General features: G+C 45.4%; 1 protein-coding gene across 25 annotated transcripts in view; it reads right to left on the bottom strand.

Moving 5' to 3' along the window:
- The window catches only part of OBSCN (obscurin, cytoskeletal calmodulin and titin-interacting RhoGEF), a 1809553-nt gene that overhangs the window by 344786 nt on the left and 1445281 nt on the right, over positions 1 to 19486 (bottom strand). For all 25 annotated transcript variants that reach the window (XM_085628811.1, XM_085628818.1, XM_085628815.1 and 22 more), the window contains one exon: positions 1870 to 1980. In XM_085628811.1, the coding sequence (XP_085484937.1) occupies positions 1870 to 1980 (111 nt within the window). The remainder of the gene's footprint in view (positions 1 to 1869; positions 1981 to 19486) is intronic.

The raw sequence follows: 19486 nt of genomic DNA, 5'->3' as shown, positions 1-19486 counted from the left end.
ACTTGTTGCCCACTAGTCATTGAGTGTTCAAGAGCCACCCTACCCAATAGCTACTGAAATAAACAAAAGTAGCACTTCACTCCCGCTCCTAAGAACATGCTCTGAACCTGCGACAGAAAAGAAAAGGACTGGACCTAAGGTCTCCAACCTGTGTGGAAACATTACGAGCTGGTCCTGCTTCTACATGTATCCAGGACTAAGAAGCAGACTACAAGGTTCCGTTTGCTAACCATCTGTGTGATTAAACGGACATCAAATGCCAAGAGAGGCCTTTTTACTTGAGATACCAGTTACAATTTGACCTGAACTGTGCCTTGCTAGTGGGCTCAGCTAGAGTGTGGCCTGTGCTCTAAGTGCTGTCTCTGAGGTCCAAGGATCCTTAGACGTGACTAAGAGGAACTGCACCAGAAAGTCTGAAAAGATAGGAATTAAAAAAGTTTTAGACTTCCAAGACCCCTGAAGCTTCAGAAGGACCTCTCGATAAAAGTGTCCGCGTTCAGGAGAATTTTGTCAGATCCAGCTTCAGCCTTGCCCAGCTGGAAGATTTTGCGCCTCAAAACAGAGATTAAGTCTGAAGGTAGAAATCTTGATGTGGACAGTATCTGGTTAAGAGGCATTTATCGGCTGTGATATTTGAACTGTCCTACTCGGAGTTTTTTCTCATCAAAGACAATGGCTGCCACCGGGAACTCGTCCTGTGGCTATCCGGCTTCAAGAGGACGTCACCATATACAGCCATCAACCATGCCCAATTTGTAGGAATTAAAATTCTATAAAAAAAGGTTAATACTTTGACTGGGGAGACCGGCTTGGTGTATCTAACCTGTGCTTGATTGCCGTCTGCCTGAAATTGCACGTAGGTTTGTTTTTTTCTAGTAAATATATATATATATATATATATAACACAGTGGTTGTAGCTATTATGTAGTTACAGATAGGACTGTGTTTCTATTGAAAATTGATTTTTAGCAATGCAGTAAATCCAGAGAGGATCCTCAGACCCCCGCAGATCTGAAAGGCCAAAACAGACAATGTCATTGTCTGCACGCAACCTGAGGAAAATGTTGAGGCCGCCATCTTAGGACTCAGGCAGTCGGTCACTGTGTCCTAGAATTAAGTAAAACCAACACACAAAGTGGCAGGTTAAGGGAACCTAGCACCCTAAACAATGTGCGGTGGGGTTCCAAAGGGACCATCATTGGGGATAAATAAAAGCGGATTGTCCACCAGCCACAGTAAAGCCCCCCCCCCCCATGTGAATGTGCAGTGGATCCAAAGATCCCAGGCACCACAAAAGAAATAAAATAATAAAAGGATGTTACCTGTTCATGGGGAGTTAGGCAGCCTGGCCTAGCAACTAAACCCATGCCTTCAGCTGCACATGGCAGGGATTTGCATGCCTGCAGAAGAATAGGTACAGGGCACGGTCACAGGATAGGCCCTGTGGCCAACTCCAAGCTGTACATGGAGGGAGGGTTGGATGCTCAAACCCACACTGTGTGTGGCACAGTGGACTGGGAAAAGGCAGCCAGGGGGCAGAACGCAGGCTGGGGGTAGGGTACCCCCGAAGATTGGGGGCAGGGCCTGGCCATAAAAAAACTGTCAATAAATGAGCTAATTATAACATCTAAAGCACTAGAAAAAGACAAATGTTTTGTAGTACATGTTATATACAAAAGACGTATTGATAATCTTTTGAATACAATATTTGGTGAATCCAATAAAAGTACGAAAAATGTAGCATTATTAGATTTCTTGCAATGAATAAAGATGGCATTAAACCTCTCTTTGCATAGTAATTTAAACTTTGTATATGGAAAAAAATAAGCTATCAGATCACAAATATTTTCAACAAAGTTCTTGCCCTACCTTTAAACCATTCAACAGTTGGGTGAGAGTGAGATGAGGTCCGACAGGACAAGGTGATGGAGTGGCCTACAATGACAGTCTGGTCTGTGAGCTCTTCCACAAAAGCAGGTGCTGAAAAGGATACAAAAAACATTGGTAAAATGTTGCAGTGTACAAAGCTTTAAGCAAACAGTGGTAACTTTAAAATAGATCCTCGGACACACCTGGGGCAGAGAAAGATGTTTTTCATGACCATAGCCCTGTGATAGCTGCCCACAAGTTAAACAAAAACTCCATCATTAAGGACTTGGGATAGTTTTGAGAACTATTGTGTTGTGTGAGATATTCCTCCTCAAACCATCACTGATTATTTAGTTCATATATATTAACCTGCACTCCCACCTGACACCTCAATCCAACATCACCATTCTTTCAGCGGTTATCCAGCTTAAAATAAAACTACTGCTTACCGCTGAAGACCACTGTTTAGAGGTACAAGAAATTATTATATTTCACAACAATGGAGGCATCCTACTAGAAGTTCAAATAAAAAAAAAATCCTCACTCAGTCCATGACAGAGATCTGTAAGGAAATAAAAAATGTCTTGTAACACAAGAGGTGAAACATCGGCTCACATAACCATCTAGTCATTATTGTTCATCATTTATACTGGATGTGAGAATAACGTTACCTAAAAAATGATCTCATTATTGCCAAACACTTCTCGATGAAGAGGACCAAATCATGTCTACCTTTATGGATCTCTCAGCCGAAGCAAAGCTATAACTGCAAAGCCCTTCACTGTTAGTACATGAAAGCCACAAAAAAGTTGATCCACTAGGATCCCAATCTGATGTCTTATGATAATGCCTTAAAGATTCGCCTTCTAGCAGCATACATTCTGAATAGGTAACTCTCAACTCCTTCCTCCTAAATCGATTCTGTTTTTTTCTATAGGGTAGGTAACATTTGTTGTTTTATATTCTCCCCAGGCATTAAGTCCTATTTACCTCAGCTCTAAAGTCATTATCTGTCCTTAGGTAGAGGTCCGAGATATATGGATAGCAGTAAAAAAAAAATTAAGTGCCCCAATACCAGCAGCTCCACAAACTAAGGCAATAGGGGCAATGTGATTTACCCAGAATCACATAACACTTGACATAGTTTGATTCTACTAGAACTAGAAAGTTTGGCAGCAATAAAACCAAAATGAAGCTGGAGGATTCTGGAATAAGGTGCACCAGAAATGTTGTAATTTAATTATTCATTTGCCTTCACAGAAGCAAGATGGCGGCTAAGTGTTTGGCCGCTTGAGCGGGCCACTCTTCCTCCCGGCCTCCGAATGCTACGCATATCTGAAAAGCAACGGTTCCTGGTCTCCGTGAATGTGGCAGCATTGAACAATGCTCTGGCGAATACCGCTTGCCCTTAAAGTGACCTTTCTCCACCGCTGTTGTATTCGTGCGGCTGGAAGGTTTGAAACCCTTTCCGAGTCGAAGTTTTGACTTCAGAACGCCATGGCATCTAAGGGATCGAGACGGGCTCTGCGCCCCAAGCCGTTCAGCTCGCAGACGAAGACGCGCCCTATAGCCGGAGCTGCTCCAGCTGGAAAAACTCCCGTAGCGGTTCAGGAGGGGCTATCGTCTCATATGGATGCCGGCCAAGGTGCCCGGGAAGAGCAGGAAATCCTTTTGTGTGATGTACGGCCCAAAGTCCCGGCTTTTTTTAAAGTCCGGGCGAACAAGAAGCCTTTACAAGAGGATGTAGTTAAAGCATCTGAAACTCACCTTAGCAGCTCGCAACCCCCAGCCTTGTTATTGGTTTCGGATGCTCCCAGTTGTGAGAGTTTTGCTCTTGAGACTTTGGGTGTAGCGCCAGTAGCTTCAACACAAGTGCCATCGGGGACTGAGGTTGGCAGTCAGAGCATGGAGTTTGCTGGTGAGAACCCAAAAAAAGGCATTCTGGGAGCTGTAGTCCTGCTGCAGGCACAGTCGGCTACGAACATGATTCCTATAACCCTGCAAAGCGAAGGGGATCCCAGTGATGGACACCAGATCTATACATGTACGAGGGTCATTGAACGAATGAAGGATAGAGATCGTGGGGAGTCTGTAGGGGACCCTGGACTAATGTTAGGCGTCGCGCAACTGGGGGGATGTCACACTGAAGTTCCGGATAAAGTCTCTACCGGAGAAGATTTTTACTCTTTGTCCGACCGTTCTTCGTTCGAAAGCCTGTTGAAAGACTGGCTAGAAGGGGGAAGTTCAGGGGCAGAGGAAGGCGACGGCTTGGCAGTTGAAGCTAAGCAAATATCCGAGGATGGTGCTCGAGGGGAGCTATCTGTCATGGGGAGTGTACAAGGGTCTGACGACTCCTCAAACTGGGCCTATTCAGACTTGCCTAACCCTCAAATTAATACTCAGCCCCTTATAGTACCCCTATTATCTGGTACTGCTGAATCCACTGGCCGTGAGCATCGGAAAGTTACACTGGACACCATCTATGATGTTATTACGGCGCACAGAGCAGAGGCGCAGGCTGAAAGTCTCCATACTCAGAACGTTTTAAGGAAATTGCAGAACTCATTCCGTAGGGTGGCTAAGTCATGCGCAGATACTGCCATAAGAATTGGAGAAGCCGAGACTCGGATTTCAACATTATAGGACGATGCGGTGTCTCAAAAAAAAGAGATTGTAGCTCTGAATGCTCATAGGGATGACTACTTATGGAAAATCATGGACATTGAAAATAGGTTAAGGCGTAATAATTTGAGAATTCTTGGGGTTCCTGAGGGGAAAGAAGGAACAGACATTCGGAAGTTTGTAGCCGAGCTTTTGTCTGAGGCCTTTCCGGAGGTCATTAGCTGGGATTGGAAGGCAGAGGTTCAGAGGGCCCACCGGTTCCCATTCCATCAGAGGAAACTGGTGGGTCAAGAAAACCCTCTCCCAAGAGCTATTTTAATTTCATTAAATCATTTTTTGGCACGAGAAGCTCTTTACGATATGGCCCGTCCCACTAAGAAAGCCCAGGCCAGGGGGTGCGAATTTTTTGTACGTCCGGACTTTTTTCAGGCAACGGTGGACCTCCGGTGGAGATTCCGACAGCTCATTCCAAAGTTCCAAGAAAAAGGAGCGCAGGTTTTTTTACAAAATCCGGCGAAGCTCAAAGTCGTGGTCAAGGGACGGTCATCAGTATTCACGGAAGAATGCTCTGCTAAGGAATTTCTGCAAAATCTATAGCCACTTCCTATTTATGGATTCAGGACTTAGGACATGTCGAAGTTTATAATGTACTAGGCTCTAATCTACGCTCCTTTAACCCTTAGGGATATTGAAGCTGAGTAGTTTAGATATAGAATGTTCTTCTATTTTCTCTTTTTGTTGTTGATATATGATTAGATTGGATAGGATTGGTTTCTAACATTGCAGGAGGGGCCGAGGGGGGGGGGGAGGTGGGTGGCTCGACTCTTCATCTACCGGGACTATTGTCCCAGTGCTTCATGGGATGGGTAGGGGCGGGATGGGAGGGGGGAAGCTGGATGGGGTGGGGGTATGGGTGGTGCTGGGGGTTTGGGTGTGGGGTGGTGATGGGGGTGTAAAAAAAAATCAGCACTGATATTTGTTCTGATGTTATTTTGTCTGAGACGAGAGGTTCTTCTTTATGAAATAATTAGCTATATAGCTAAGTCTGTATTTTTTCATGATAGGTTTAGTGGACATATGGCAGGGACCATATATGTAGCGGTGGTTCAATGTTTCAAATCTGGAAAAATAAAATGAAACTGTTATCTTTATGTTCTTTAAATATTTGTGGTCTGAACGATTTTGAAAAAAGGCAGGTTTTGACAAAGATAGCTATAGGACTTTCTTGGGATGTTTTCTGTCTCCAGGAGACACATATCGCCTGGGCTAATAGGGCGTGGCTTAAAAAACTAGGGATGGAGTTGATTGCTTGTTCAAAACAATCTACGAATACTAGGGGTGTGGCAATTCTTTGCAAGATGGGGGTACTGTCTTGTAGGAAATATAAGGAGGATAAGTGTGGTAGGTGGGTGATTATTGAGGTAATGTTTGGAAATACGGAGGTATTAACTATTTGCTCTGTTTATGGACCAAACTTGGATGAACCTGAAATGTATGATCATCTTAATCTGGAACTTTCTATGTGGCCCCAACCTATCATACTATGTGGAGATCTAAATATACATCTGGATGAGTCAGTCGACATTAATCTAGGCTTATCGTATGTGGGGAGAAAGCCAAGAGTTTACAAATCATTGAGTAACTTAGCCAGGAGTCAGGGCTTATACGATGTTTGGAGCAGGCTTAAGAAAGGACAGCTGGGCTATACTTTTTACTCTGCTCCCCACAATAAATTGTTTCGGCTCGACTACATATGGGTCTCATATGCGATATTGGAAAAAGCCATAATTACTCTGTTGCCGAGACTAATCTCGGACCATAATCCCCTTGTGTTAAAATTTGAAATCTCTGCTACGCCGTCTCTGATTTCCAATTGGACTTTTGATAGGAAGCTTCTAGCCGATCAGGAGTATCAGGATCATATCAAGTTATGGTTGCAAGGTTTCTTTTTAGTCAATAAAAACTCGGCCCCAGACACAGTGGTTTGGGACACATTCAAAGCCGGCGTAAGGGGGGAAACCTTGAGATTTGTGGTACAGAAGCGTAATATTTTGAAATGCATATTGGAACAACGCATTTTAGATTTAAGTATGGCAGAAAGTGAGCTAGCCCAAAATATTAAGGATAAGCTGGACGTTTCTGTCTCCCAAAACAAAGTGGCTATACAGAGGTCTCTAATTTTTCAGCAATATGCGGACGAAGCAGCCCCTAAATATCAGACTTTCCGAAGGGAATGTTTTGAATATGGGGAGCAGGTGGGGAAGGTGTTGGCCAATAGGCTACGGCAAAAACAGATCCAAACTAAGATCGATAAAATCAATGACAGAGATGGTTCACTACAAGAAACGGTGGCTGGGGTCCGGGAGGTGTTTAACATTTTTTATCAAAAGCTGTATGAAAATGAAAAAACTATGGACTCGGGGGATTATCTGGGGGAAATTCCATCTCTTTGTTTAGGCTCGGCACAGAAGGATATGCTCTCTATTCCTGTAACTTGGGAGGAAATCGAGCTAGCGATGGTATCTTTACCCCAGGGGAAAGCGATGGGGCCAGATATGATCCCCTTGGAGTTTTACAATATTTTTCAGGCTGAACTGCGCGATGTGTTGTTCTCTTTATTTCAGTAAGCATTTAATGGTATAAACACCGGAATCATGGTCTAAGACAACCATAATAGTCTTTAAAAAGAAAGGGAAGGATGCACTTGAACCGGCCTCTTATCGCCCAATTACGTTAATTAACTCAGACAGTAAGATCTTCTCCAAGCTTATTGCTAGAAGACTAGGGAAGGTTATTGTACCCCTAGTCTCACAGCGTCAGCATGGGTTTATAGCGGGGAGAGGCACTACTGACCATGTCCGCCGAATAATATCACTTTTGGATTGGGCTCAGGTCTCTGAAGCGTCAATAGGGGTGGCCCTGTTGGATGCCGAAAAGGCATTCAACAGGGTCTCCTGGGATTTTTTATGGGCGGTTCTCTATTGGAAAGGTTTTCCACTACCTTTTATTAAAGCAGTACAAGCACTTTATATCCGCCCTGCTGCGACAGTCCGTATATCCGGGAAGCACTCTGAGGAGTTTAAGATCTACAGGGGCACTCGTCAGGGTTGCCCCTGTTCTGCCCTTCTCTTTGCTCTCTATATCGAGCCTCTGTTGACCAAAATTGAGCAAGATTCAGAGATTATACCAGTCAAACCTATGCAGGAAACTGTTACAGTACTAGCCTACGCAGATGATGTGGCTGTTGTTACAGGGGATGTTGTCAAAACGATGAGACGTATCGAAATTCTGACGTCGGAGTTCGGTGTCGTGTCAGGCTACAAATTGAACTTACAAAAGACACAAGTCCTTTTTACGGGTACAGAGGTTTTGACAGGTGTTAATACAGTGACAGAGGCTGTTTATTTGGGCATCAAAATTGCTTCAAAGGTACAAACTATTGTTGATTTAAACTTTGATCCAATATTAGCCTCATCCAATAAAATGTTAGAGAATCTGGATTATTTGCACCTGTCTTTATACGGCAGGTGCAATGTTATTAAGATGGTGGTTTTTCCTAAATTTCTTTATTTATTTCGTACAATCCCACTTTTGTTACCCAACTCAATTTTTATAAGGATAGAAAGAATGTGCTCCCGTTTCATATGGGGTTATAAGAGGACAAGGAGAGCTTATAAATGGTTCAATTTACCAAAAGTAAGGGGGGGGTTGGATATCCCCCAATTTCGTTACTATTATTGGGCCGCAATGCTCCAGCATATGGGGATACTGTTCTTTGGTACTCAGATGTATAAAGACCCAGCTGTTTTTCCTTCTACGCTCGGACCTCTTTAAATATCTCCAAACTCGAAGTTTTTTAGATAAACTTAATCTAAGAGGGCTTATTAGTTTGGAAAATAATTTGATATTGGAATCTATAAAGGGGAGATGTAAGATTTCTCAACTTTCTAAATTCATAATGGCAACCCAGCAGGACGATCTTGTACACTTTGAGCAACGCTGGGATAGAAGGCTGGGGATATTAGGTGTTGACTTACAGTTAGTATTCAGTCTGGTGGATGCTGTCCTTTTATCAGGTAGTTTTAAAAGCCAATGTTATATGGCTATCTTTGACTTATACTACTCCCCAGCGAAGATAGCTAAGTGGGAGACAAATCGGGGGGACGTATGTCCTAGATGTGCCTTGAGGGCAGCTGATTCGGTGCATATGTTTTATGAATGCCCTGTACTAGTCCCCTTGTTGAATGAGGTCAAATGTTTTCTGATTTTAGCTCTCGGAGTGCTTGTCGATATTACACCTCAATTAGTGTTATTTGGATATGAGTTTGGGATAAATACTAGAAAGCGCTCAACTCCTGAGAAGGGGTTTTTGCTTTTATGTATGGCTGTCTTTCGTTTATGTATCACCTCCCAATGGCTAAGTCCGGACTCACCGTCTTTTTCTATTTGGAAGGCTAAATTGTTAGCTCTGTATAATTTGGAAATTGCTTTGTATAAACTTAAAGGTAGAAGAAAAAAGAAATTTGGGTTAGCATTATGGGCCCCAATAATTAATTGGATTTGACTGAGGTTTTCCTTATGTATTGAATATGTATAGAGTAAATTTTTATGAATGTAAGTATGAAATTATCAATGCTGATTTTCAATAAAAAAAATTTTTAAAAAAAAGAAATGTTGTAATTTAAAGTATTAAGATCATAATTACTTAACTAAACATTTCAAGAGAGGGAGTAGTAATAAAAGAGCACTTAAGCAGTGCAGCTTTACCATTTACCAATGGCTGTTTTTGCAGGGCATTGCTCTTGGCAAAATGGTCCCTAAGTGTCACGGGGCGGGTGTACCCAGGAAACGGACAGATCAACCCAGAGACTGGTGGGAGGTACAGGATGTCACTGCACCTCTTATTTTTTCACAACAGGATGACTGGTTACATTCGTCCCAACCGGACGATACAGATTTGAGCCCCGGTCCCTTTAACTGGAACCCGGCGGTAGTCAACTCTGCCCCCAGCGATGATGTCACACCCCTTGGACCAACAAGAGGAGACGCGATCCGGAAGACAGGGTGTGGAATCACTGGAGGTTGGGAAGAGCAAGTAGGTAGAGGAGTAAAGACGAGCGGAGAACGAGACGGAGAGCGGAGCTGTACGGAAAGAACATCTAGCCCAGGAGGAGCAGAGAAGAGTCTAGGGACGGCGGGAGAGCCAAGAGGTCACCAGGAACACGCTTCGCCGAGCCACACTCTTAGAGGAGCGTGCCTGACCCAGGTACAAGCGCGCTTCGCGGGCTGGGTAGGGAGGCGGGAGAGGCCTGAAGGATAGAGGCGCCAGCCCCTTACCGACTGTTGAACATAGCTAAATCCCCAACCCACCACCCTCACTCCTTTTTTTTTTGCTTGACGTGTGGCACCGGGCTGTTTCGGTTGCTCCCTCACTCCCTTTTCCCTATCAGCACAACATCACAGGAACACTCACACCCTGTTCTTATATTTCTTTTGGGGTTCCCGAGTCCATCCACGCTGCCTTCCGACCCCTGGGACAGGAGGAACAAGAATGCCCGGCGAAGGAAGAGAAAGCCAATCAGAAGCAAGTTTATACCCACATACTGGCTACTCACAGAAAACGAGTATTGCACAGAATAAAACCTGCTTTACCCCGACTTCGTGTCCCGCGTATATCTTCTGCAACGCTACACTAAGTTAACCTCATCTTACTGAGATTTCAGTGCTAGTTACTGATTACATATTTCTGACAGTGTCTACTGTTTAAACCATTTGAGTAAACTGAACAAGTACTATTGAGGTCGACAACAGAAATATCTACTATGTTATTATTAAGAGATACATCACTGGGCAAGGTTGTGGGGTTGCAGTTGCATTATTTGTTTTTCAAACGGTGGCAGAGAACCAAAGTCATAGGCATCTAACTGAGTTCTCTTTGTGGTCCAAAATGTACAGAGTAATGTGCTAACCATCTGCAGAAAATGCTTTATGCCTTACCTCATTGGCGGTAAGCAACGCTACCTTACTGCAATTCAAAACCAAGGCAATCAATGATGGAGCTGCAGCGTACATTTTTTTTACATGTTTAACGTTTTTTCTATTAAATGGTTTGGAGACCTATGCCCTAAACAGTTGGCCCTAATGTTGTGCTAACATGGTGCTGACTAATGTTTTAAATTACTTACCAGTAATCTTTATTCCACTGATATGTAATGGTGAAATAGGAAGCAGACGTCGTCCACCAGATAAGAGTGGTTTATTCTGTAACATGAGGAACAACACACAACAACATATCCCTGTGGCTGCTACAGGCTCAAATTTTCACACATTCCATGAGCTTAGAATGCCAATTATAAGATACCGAACAAAACATTTTACAAAACTTAAAGATCCCATAACAGACCTCCCCCTTTACCAAGCCAAAAACATCCCACACACAAAGTGCCCGCCAAAATTTACTACAGTTAAGATAAAACATAATTAACCTAGATGCTTAAGTACAAAAGTGTGCCTCCTTGGCCTGTGAAGTCTCACCAACAGAACCTGACTCCACAGTACCTTCTCCGCAAGTGGGTCAGAAGGATCCCAACAACCTCCAACACTGGGAACACTAATCTCAGAAAACCGATTGTATGGGTCATCGCCATCAAGCTACTAACTCCCAGGATCAGACACAAAACTCTGCTCCTCACATAATCCTCTTGAAAGCTGTCACACTTCTATTGTTCCACCACTTCCCGTTCTCCACCATAACAGCATGTTTGGAAACCCAAATCACTCTTGTGCAGGAATAGAATGAGGAGGTTTTGTTGAACTCTCAACAAATCCTGCACTTTGAAATTAATCTCGTTTGTATTTTTTAAATCATCAAACCTCATTTTGGACTTGTCCTGGATATCTTTCACTTGCTGGCACACCTCATCCAAATCAGGCACCTTATCTAAAGCTTTAGTTTTTTCCAGAACCAAACCAGGAGCTAACTTACTTGAGGAATGTCTTCCTCTTAATATCCAGAAAGGAGACACTTCAGTTGTGGGTTGAGAAGTATATTGTGTATTGTAATCTTCAACATCCTATTAACCCTTTCTACCATACCATTGCTTTGTGGACTGTACAGAGCTGTAGTAAGATGCCTAAAATCCACGGGTGGTTTCTCTCTTAGGGCATAGGGGCTTTGGCCCACTGTCTGCCTCCGAGGTGCCACGTCAAATTAACCTTGGCTAATGCCCTATCAGCGCGCTCTCAGTTGTGTCCTTATCAAGTGTTGAACGTATGTCAAGCTGGACAGGTGACTTGTTCTTTCCAGCCTGATATGCGCACTTGAAGCCTCCCGAACTCATGCCGTAATAGTGAGTCTGGGAAACACAGACAAAGCCTCCCATTTTCTCAAGGAGCGTTAGATTTGCCTGTCCGCTCCAATGCTGGTGGTGCTGTCATGTTGTTTACCTTCATAAACAGTATGAGAGCTGAGGGAAGGGGGCCTGATATAAGCTGTCAACTAAATAAAGTGGGCACCTTGTACCAGTCCACATGACTCTTATGATGAATGAGGTCAAAGATAACCTTTAGAAAGCTATCCTAGCGGTAGCTGTGGAGAGCAGCCTTAAGGCTTAATCTTGAAGGAATGTAAAGCAGCTTGTTTTACCAGAATATCACCTCCTAAATGACTAAATGAAAGGAGAACCACACAGAGTTTATATAAAAAAAAGTATATATTAATATAACACTCTCTACTAGTCTCTATATGAGACTAGGGCACAAAGTACACAATACTGTATCAATAGAACATTCGTAAATAGAAAAATACACAGTGGGCTCCAGGGGGAGACCGAACCATATACTAGACACAGTGCCTAGAGCACGTAAAATTGCTGGGAACCCCAAGGAACCACCCAGAGGAGTGACACAGGGAGCCCACGGAGGACGGGTGCAGTGTGGAAACACGAATGCGTGCTCCGTACAACTCTATGGGAAAGTCGCGGTTGCAAAATTACAAGTTAAGGACACTTCTATGAGGACTTTGAGCAAACCCTTTGGATCATAGGAGGTTCTAAGGCCAACCCACCAGTGAGTACCAAAGTACCCGTGTTACCTGTCCCAGAGGAGCCGGGTGCATAGGGGTCAAGTGGTGTCAGAAACCTTCGTCGTTTTTAATGGAGAGTTGCAAAGAAGTACTGCTGCCAGGAGGGTGAAGAATGTCTGGTGAAATCCAAGCCTGGATTCGAGGTGAGCAGAAGCTGATAGCAAAGGGGTAAGAGTCTGGGACACTTCAGGTGACCAGGGGCTCAGTAGTCGAATGCCCACCAATGTCAAGTGCTTCAGGAGTGAAGAAGGTTTGCTTGACTCTGCAGCCACAGGGACCAGAGGACATCGAGGATGACCAGGATCCAGAGGTGAGCTGTCCCACGAAGGATGTCGAGAGCTGAAGGGTCGATGTCCGGCTGGAGCACCAACAAGCCTTAGCAAATGCAACTCACACGGTCAGAGGAAACAGGTTACGGTGAGGACCAGCAAGGTCCAGGGGACTCTCCAAGCACTGGAGAGTCAGGACACATCTGGAGCAACCAGGTAAGTCCAAGAACAAACAAGGTGACCCTCGCCAGGACCTACAGGCCAACGGACCAGGGATCACTAGGAGACCTCAAGCAAGTTTGCAAAGTACTAGCCCACAGGACACTCGAGGAGTAGAGGCCGGAAATCTTCGGTGCAAACACTGTTCGGGGTCGGGACTACACAGAGTCTTCTGCACAAGCTCGGGAATCATCAACATGCATATGCAATTGCAAAAGTACGCAGTGCACAGGGGTTGCGCGGTCCCCACGAGGAATACTGGTCTCAGAATTGCTGAGAGGGAAGATCGACCTCAGGGACCTTCGGGAACCCACCTCCTGTGTTACTGAAATCTTCAGAGTCCTCAGGAGCTCAGGAAAAGCAAACCAGTCAGATGCGTTTAGGTGCCTGTTTGCAGGGGAGTAACTCCTTTACTCCAAGGGAGATTCTTCAGTCGTCCAGTGTCGTGCAGGCAGTCGAAGTACTTGGTTTCTTCTTAGCAGAATCTTGTCCAGGTAAAATCCAAAGTCCTGTAGTCAGGTAACCCACTTTATACCCCTGGGAAGGGGTGGAAAGATTCTGTGGACCCTCCAGGGGAGGGGCAGAACAAAGGGGTGGCTACACCCATGTCCTTTGTCCAGTTTTGCGCCAGAGCAGGAGCCAATGACTCCCAGAACTGGTTTGAGCTGGACTATGCACAGGGACACCAAATGTGCACCCACCCAGCCCCAATACACTGAACCTTGTCTGGGAGGTGGTCACACCTCCCTGTGACAGAATGCCTATTATCATGCCTTCCTCTGCTCGAGCTTGGCTCAACAGCAGGAGGACAGAATGGTGTCTGTGGCTGGCAGCATCCATTTTGTGCTGCCCAGGTCGAGAAAGCTGGTACCGGGTAGACTGGTGACCCACATATGTCCCTTTGGAAGGGTGGAATCCTACCTCTGACACCAATTACTGGCGTGGAGGTATGATTCCAAGGTATTTGACAAGCAGCCATTTTAAAGTTAGCATTTACCGCGAGGTTATAATGCACTTAAACATATATGTCTGGCTGTATCACAGACAACCCCGGAGAATGGTCTCTGAAGGCTGCAGAGGGGCTCTGCTCATGCAGGGGCACCCTCTCACGTAAAACCCAGCACCCTGCCTTCAGGATTGATAAGGCCTGCCATAGGGGTGACTGATAGGTATTTAAGTGTAGTGATTTAGATAGATATAGTGAACCTATATCTTAAGTAAGTGGTATAAGCACCAGCTTACACAGTTTGATGTAGCAGGCTTGTCGTGTCAATTTGAATGGCCTCTCAGGGGTGGCATAATACATGCTTCAGTCCATGGGAGGCCTCTGGGGTACCTATGCCCTGGGAACATGGTGTACCTTATACTAGGGACTGATAAGGGTACCCCAGAATCCAATCTGGAGTGTACCCAAAGTACATGCATATCAATTTAAGGGAAGAAAGCAGATAGACTGGGGTCCTGAATAGCAGGATCCCAGTCAGACTAGTCCAAAAACAGTGTGACATCAGCAAAAAGTGGGGGTAACCATAAGAAGCAGATACTACTTTCCTACACAACCCTCCCCCCCCCAAACGCAAGGACATTAAACTAACCCTGACCAGTTGAGTCTTCATGTTCTAAGTGGAAATATCTGGAGAGTCCATCTGCATTGGCAAGGTTACTCCCAGGTCTATGTTCCACTGTATAGTCCATCCCCTGTAGGGAAATGGACCACCTCAGTTTGGGGTCCTCACCCTTCAGATGTTTTAGCCATAAGAGGGGCGTATGGTCTTTCTGAACAATGAAGAGAGTACCCAACAGATATGGCCTCAACTTCTTCAGAGCCCAAACCACAACAAAGGCTTCCCTCTCAATAGCTGACCAACGCTTCTCTCTGGGGGTCAGCCTTCTGCTAATAAAAGCTACTGGCTGATCCTGACCCTCTTCATTCCATTGTCATAACACAGCCCCTATCCCCAATTCAGATGCATCTGCTTGAACAATGAATTGTTTGGAATAATCAGGACTTTGCAGATGGGGAGCAGTGCACATGGCCTACTTCAGGTCATCAAAATGCCTTTTGACAGCTGTCTACTGACCTTTCTTAGGCATTCTTTTGGAAGTTAGATCATTCAAAGGGGTCACTATGGAGCCATAACCTTTGACAAACCTCCTGTAGTACCCAGTCAGGCCCAAGAAAGCTCTGACCTGAGTCTGGGTGGTTGGAGCAACCCAATTGATGATGGTTTGGATTTTGCCCTGCAAAGGTTGAACCTGTCCTCCACCCACAAGGTGGCCTAGGTATACAACCTACTTCTGCCCTATCTTGCACTTGGTGGCCTTGATAGTGAGCCCTGGCTTTTGCAGGGGCCTCTAGACCATTTCTCAGGTGGACCAGGTGATCCTCCCAGGTGGAGCTAGACAGCAGTATCATCCAGATAATCTGCACTATAGGCTTCCAGACCTGTGAGAACTTTATTCTCCAGCCTCTCAATTGTGGCAGGTGCATTCTTAAAGCCAAAAGGCATCACCACAAATTGGTAGCGCCCACTAGGGGTTGAGAATGCTGTTTTTGGTTTTGCATCCTCAGCTAATCTGATTTGCCAGTAACCAGCTGTCAGGTCAAATGTACTTAAGAACTTGGCTGAGGCCAAAGTATCAATTAGTTCATCTGCCCTTGGAATTGGATGAGCATCAGTCCTAGTGACTGCATTGAGTCCCCTGTAGTCAACACTGAGCCTCATCTCTCTCTTACCACCCTGGGTATGAGGTTTTGGTACCAAGACTACTGGACTAGCCCAAGGGCTATCTGAGGGCTCAATCACTCCCAGTTCCAACATCTTCTGGACTTCAATCCTGATACAGTCCCTGAGATGATCAGGTTGCCTGTAAATCTTATTTTTAACAGGCAGACTGTCACCTGTGTCCATCTCATGTGTACACCAGGTAGTCTGACTCGGAGTCAGTGAAAACATATGTCTGTTCTGATTGAGGACTTTCCTAGGATCAGTCTTTTACTGTTCAGTGAGGCTGCCTGCCAAAGCTACACCATCAAATGAACCATCATCAGGGTTCTCTGAGAGGAGATCGGGAGTGGATCACTCTCTTCCTCCTGTGCCTCATCAGGAGCCATGAGTAAGCCCATGTCTGCCCTGCCCATATATGGCTTGAGCCTGTTCACATGGAGCAGCCTGTGGGGGTTCCTGGGAGTTCCAAGGTCCACCAGGTAGGTAACCTCTCCTTTTTGCTCAAGAATGGTATGGGGCCCACTCAACTTGTCTTGGAGAGCTGCTGGGGCCACAGGCTCCAACACCCATACCTTCTGCCCTGGCTGATACACAGTCAAAACAGCCTTTTGGTCATGCCAGGCCTTTTGCAATTCCTGGCTAGCCTCAAGGTTTTTGGATGCCTTCTTCATGTACTCAGCCATCCGGAAGCGGAGACCAAGTACATAGTCCACTATGTCCTGTTTAGGTGGTTTGAGAGTTAACTCCCATCCCTCCTTAACCAAACATAAGGGACCCCTAACTGGATGTCCAAACAGACATTCAAAAGGGCTGTAACCAACCCTCTTCTGAGGAACCTCTCTGTAGGCAAAGAGAAGGCAGGGTAAAAGGATGTCCCATCTGCACCTAAGCTTTTCAGGAAGACCTTTTATCATGCCCTTGAGGGTTTTGTTGAATCTCTCAACTAACCCATTGCTTTGTGGGTGATCGGGTGTGGTGAATTTGTAATTCACTCCACCCTCCTTCCACACAGCAGTCAGATAACCAGACAAAGTTTGCACCTCTGTTTGATACTACCTCCTTAGGGAAACCCACTCCCAGGAGAGCTCTAGCCACAGCAGGTGCTGTGGTAGTCCTAAGTGGAATTGCCTCTGGATGCCTAGTGGCATGGTCCACCACCACTAGTATAAATCTGTGCCCAGATGCAGTTGGAGGATTCATGGGACCAACCATATCAATCCCAACCCTCTCAAACGGAACCCCCACCACAGGTAGTGGTATCAGGGGGGCCTTTGTAGTACCACCTGCCTTACCACTGGCTTGGCAAGTGATACAGGAGCGACAAAACTCATTTGTGTCTTCTGGCATGTCAGGCCAGTGAAAATGAGGGACAAGCCTGTCCCAGGTCTTACGTTGGCCTAAGTGTCCTGCTAACGGGATGTCATGTGCCAGTGTTAACAGGAAGCCTCTAAACTTCAGAGGAATAACCAACCTCCTGGTAGCACCAGGCTTGGGGTCTCTACCTTCTGAATACAGAAGTCCATCATCCCAGTTTATCCTGTGGCACCCACTGGCACTCTCAGCAGCAGCTTGCTGTCTGAGGTGTACAAGAGAGGGGCAGTTCAGCTGCTCCTGGCTCAGCTCTGCCCTGAAAGGGCCCCCCTGACCCCAAGAACTCAACCTGGTCAGGTTCAAGTTCCTCTGAGACAGTTCCTTCACAATCCCTTGCAAACTTAAAGAATTGTCTAAAAAAACACATTTTCCTCACATTTCTGTGGTGGAAAGTTCTGGAATCTGCGTGGATCCACTAATTTCCACCCACCCTGCGTTCCCCACAGTCTTCCAAGAAAAACGGTACCTCACTTGTGTGGGTAGGCCTAGTGCCCGCAACAGGAAACGGCGCAAAACGCAACGTGGACACACCACAATTTCACAGTGAAAAATGACCCTTTTTTGGCAAAGTGCATAGCTGTAGTTTTTTAACCCTAACTCTGCCGGCACCTAGGGAAACCTAGCAAACCTATATATGTTTGAAAACTAGACACCCTGGGGAATACAGGATGGGGTGAATTGACTGCCTCTCACCAGGTTCTGTTATTCAGAATCCCTTGCAAACCTAAACAATTGTCAAAAAAAGCACATTTTCCTCACATTTCTGTGGTGAAATGTTCTGGAATCTGTGTGCATCCACAAATTTCCACTCACCCCGCGTTCCCCAAAGTCTTCCGAGAAAAATGGAACCGCATTTGCGTGGGTGGGTCAAGGACCTGCGACAGGCAAGGGCCCAAAACCTATTGAGGCGGCATCAAAATTACCTATCACAAACCAACCTGGTTTTGCAAGAGTGGTCCCATGAGTTTCTGGCCCTGGGCTTGGCGACCATCTAGGGAAACCTACCAAACCCACATATTTCTGAAAACTAGACACCACACCGGGGGAGTCCAGAGAGGTATGGCTTGCGTGGGTCCCCTACCCTTTTCCTACCCAGAATCCCCTGCAAACCTCACATTTAGCTGAAAAAATCATTTTATCTTAAATGTCTGTGTGGGAAAGTTCTCGAATCTACGTGGATCCACAAATTTCCTCCCACCCAGCGTTTCCCTAGGTCTTCCGATAAAAATTATACCTCACTCGCATGGGTGGGTCAAGTACTCACGACAGCCAAGGGCCCAAAACCTATTGAGGCGACATCAAAATTACCTATCATGAAACAACCTGGTTTTGCAAGGGGTGTCCAATGAGTTTTTGGCCCCTGACTCTGCGGCCATCTAGGGAAACCTACCAAAACCACACATTTCTGAAAGCTAGACACCTGGAGGAGTACAGCAAAGTATGGCTTGAGTGGGTTCCCTAAATTTTCCTACCCAGAATCCCCTGCAAACCTCACATTTAGCTGAAAAAACCACTGTTTTCTCAAATTTCTGTGTGGGAAAGTTCTGGAATCTACGTGGATCCACAAATTTCTTCCCACCCAGCATTCCCCCAGGTCTCCTGATAAAAATGATACTTCATTTGCGTTGGTAGGTCAAGTACCCGGGACATACAAGGGCCCAAAACCTATTGAGGCAACATCAAAATGACCGATCACAAAAACAACGTGGTTTTGCAAGGAGGGTCACCTGGGTTTTTGTCCCCGGGCTCGGCGGCCATCTTGGAAAACTACCAAACCCAAACATTTCTGAAAACTAGATACCCGTGGGAGTCCAGTGATGTATGGCTTGCGTGGGTGCCCCAACTGTTTTCCTACCTAAAATCCCCTGCAAACCTCAAATTTAGCTGAAAAAAATCACTTTTTCCATACATTTTTGTGTGAGATCACCATGCCGGCACAAATGTCCTACCACCCAGTGTTACCCTCGTTCTCCCGAGTAAAATGATACCTCACTTGTGTGGGTGGGCCAAAGGCCTGTGACTAGGAAGAGCCCAAAACATAGGGATTTAGAGTATAGCACCGAGAATTCTAAGCGATACATTTTTTTTAAAAATACGTTTTTAGCCAGTTCTGCTTTGGACACCCACACAAGTGAGGTATCATTTTACTCGGGAGAACAAGGGGAACGCTGGGTGGTAAACATTTGTGCCAGCACGATGATTACACGCAAAAATATGTGGAAAATATGTTTTTTTCATCTAAATTTGAGGTTGGGGGATCCACGCAAGCCATACCTCATTGGACTCCCCAGGGGTGTCTAGTTTAGAAACATGTGGGTTTTGTA

Source organism: Triturus cristatus, chromosome 10 (genome assembly GCF_964204655.1).
Source record: "Triturus cristatus chromosome 10, aTriCri1.1, whole genome shotgun sequence".
Classification (NCBI taxonomy): domain Eukaryota; kingdom Metazoa; phylum Chordata; class Amphibia; order Caudata; family Salamandridae; genus Triturus; species Triturus cristatus.
This window is presented reverse-complemented; position numbering and strand designations above follow the sequence as displayed.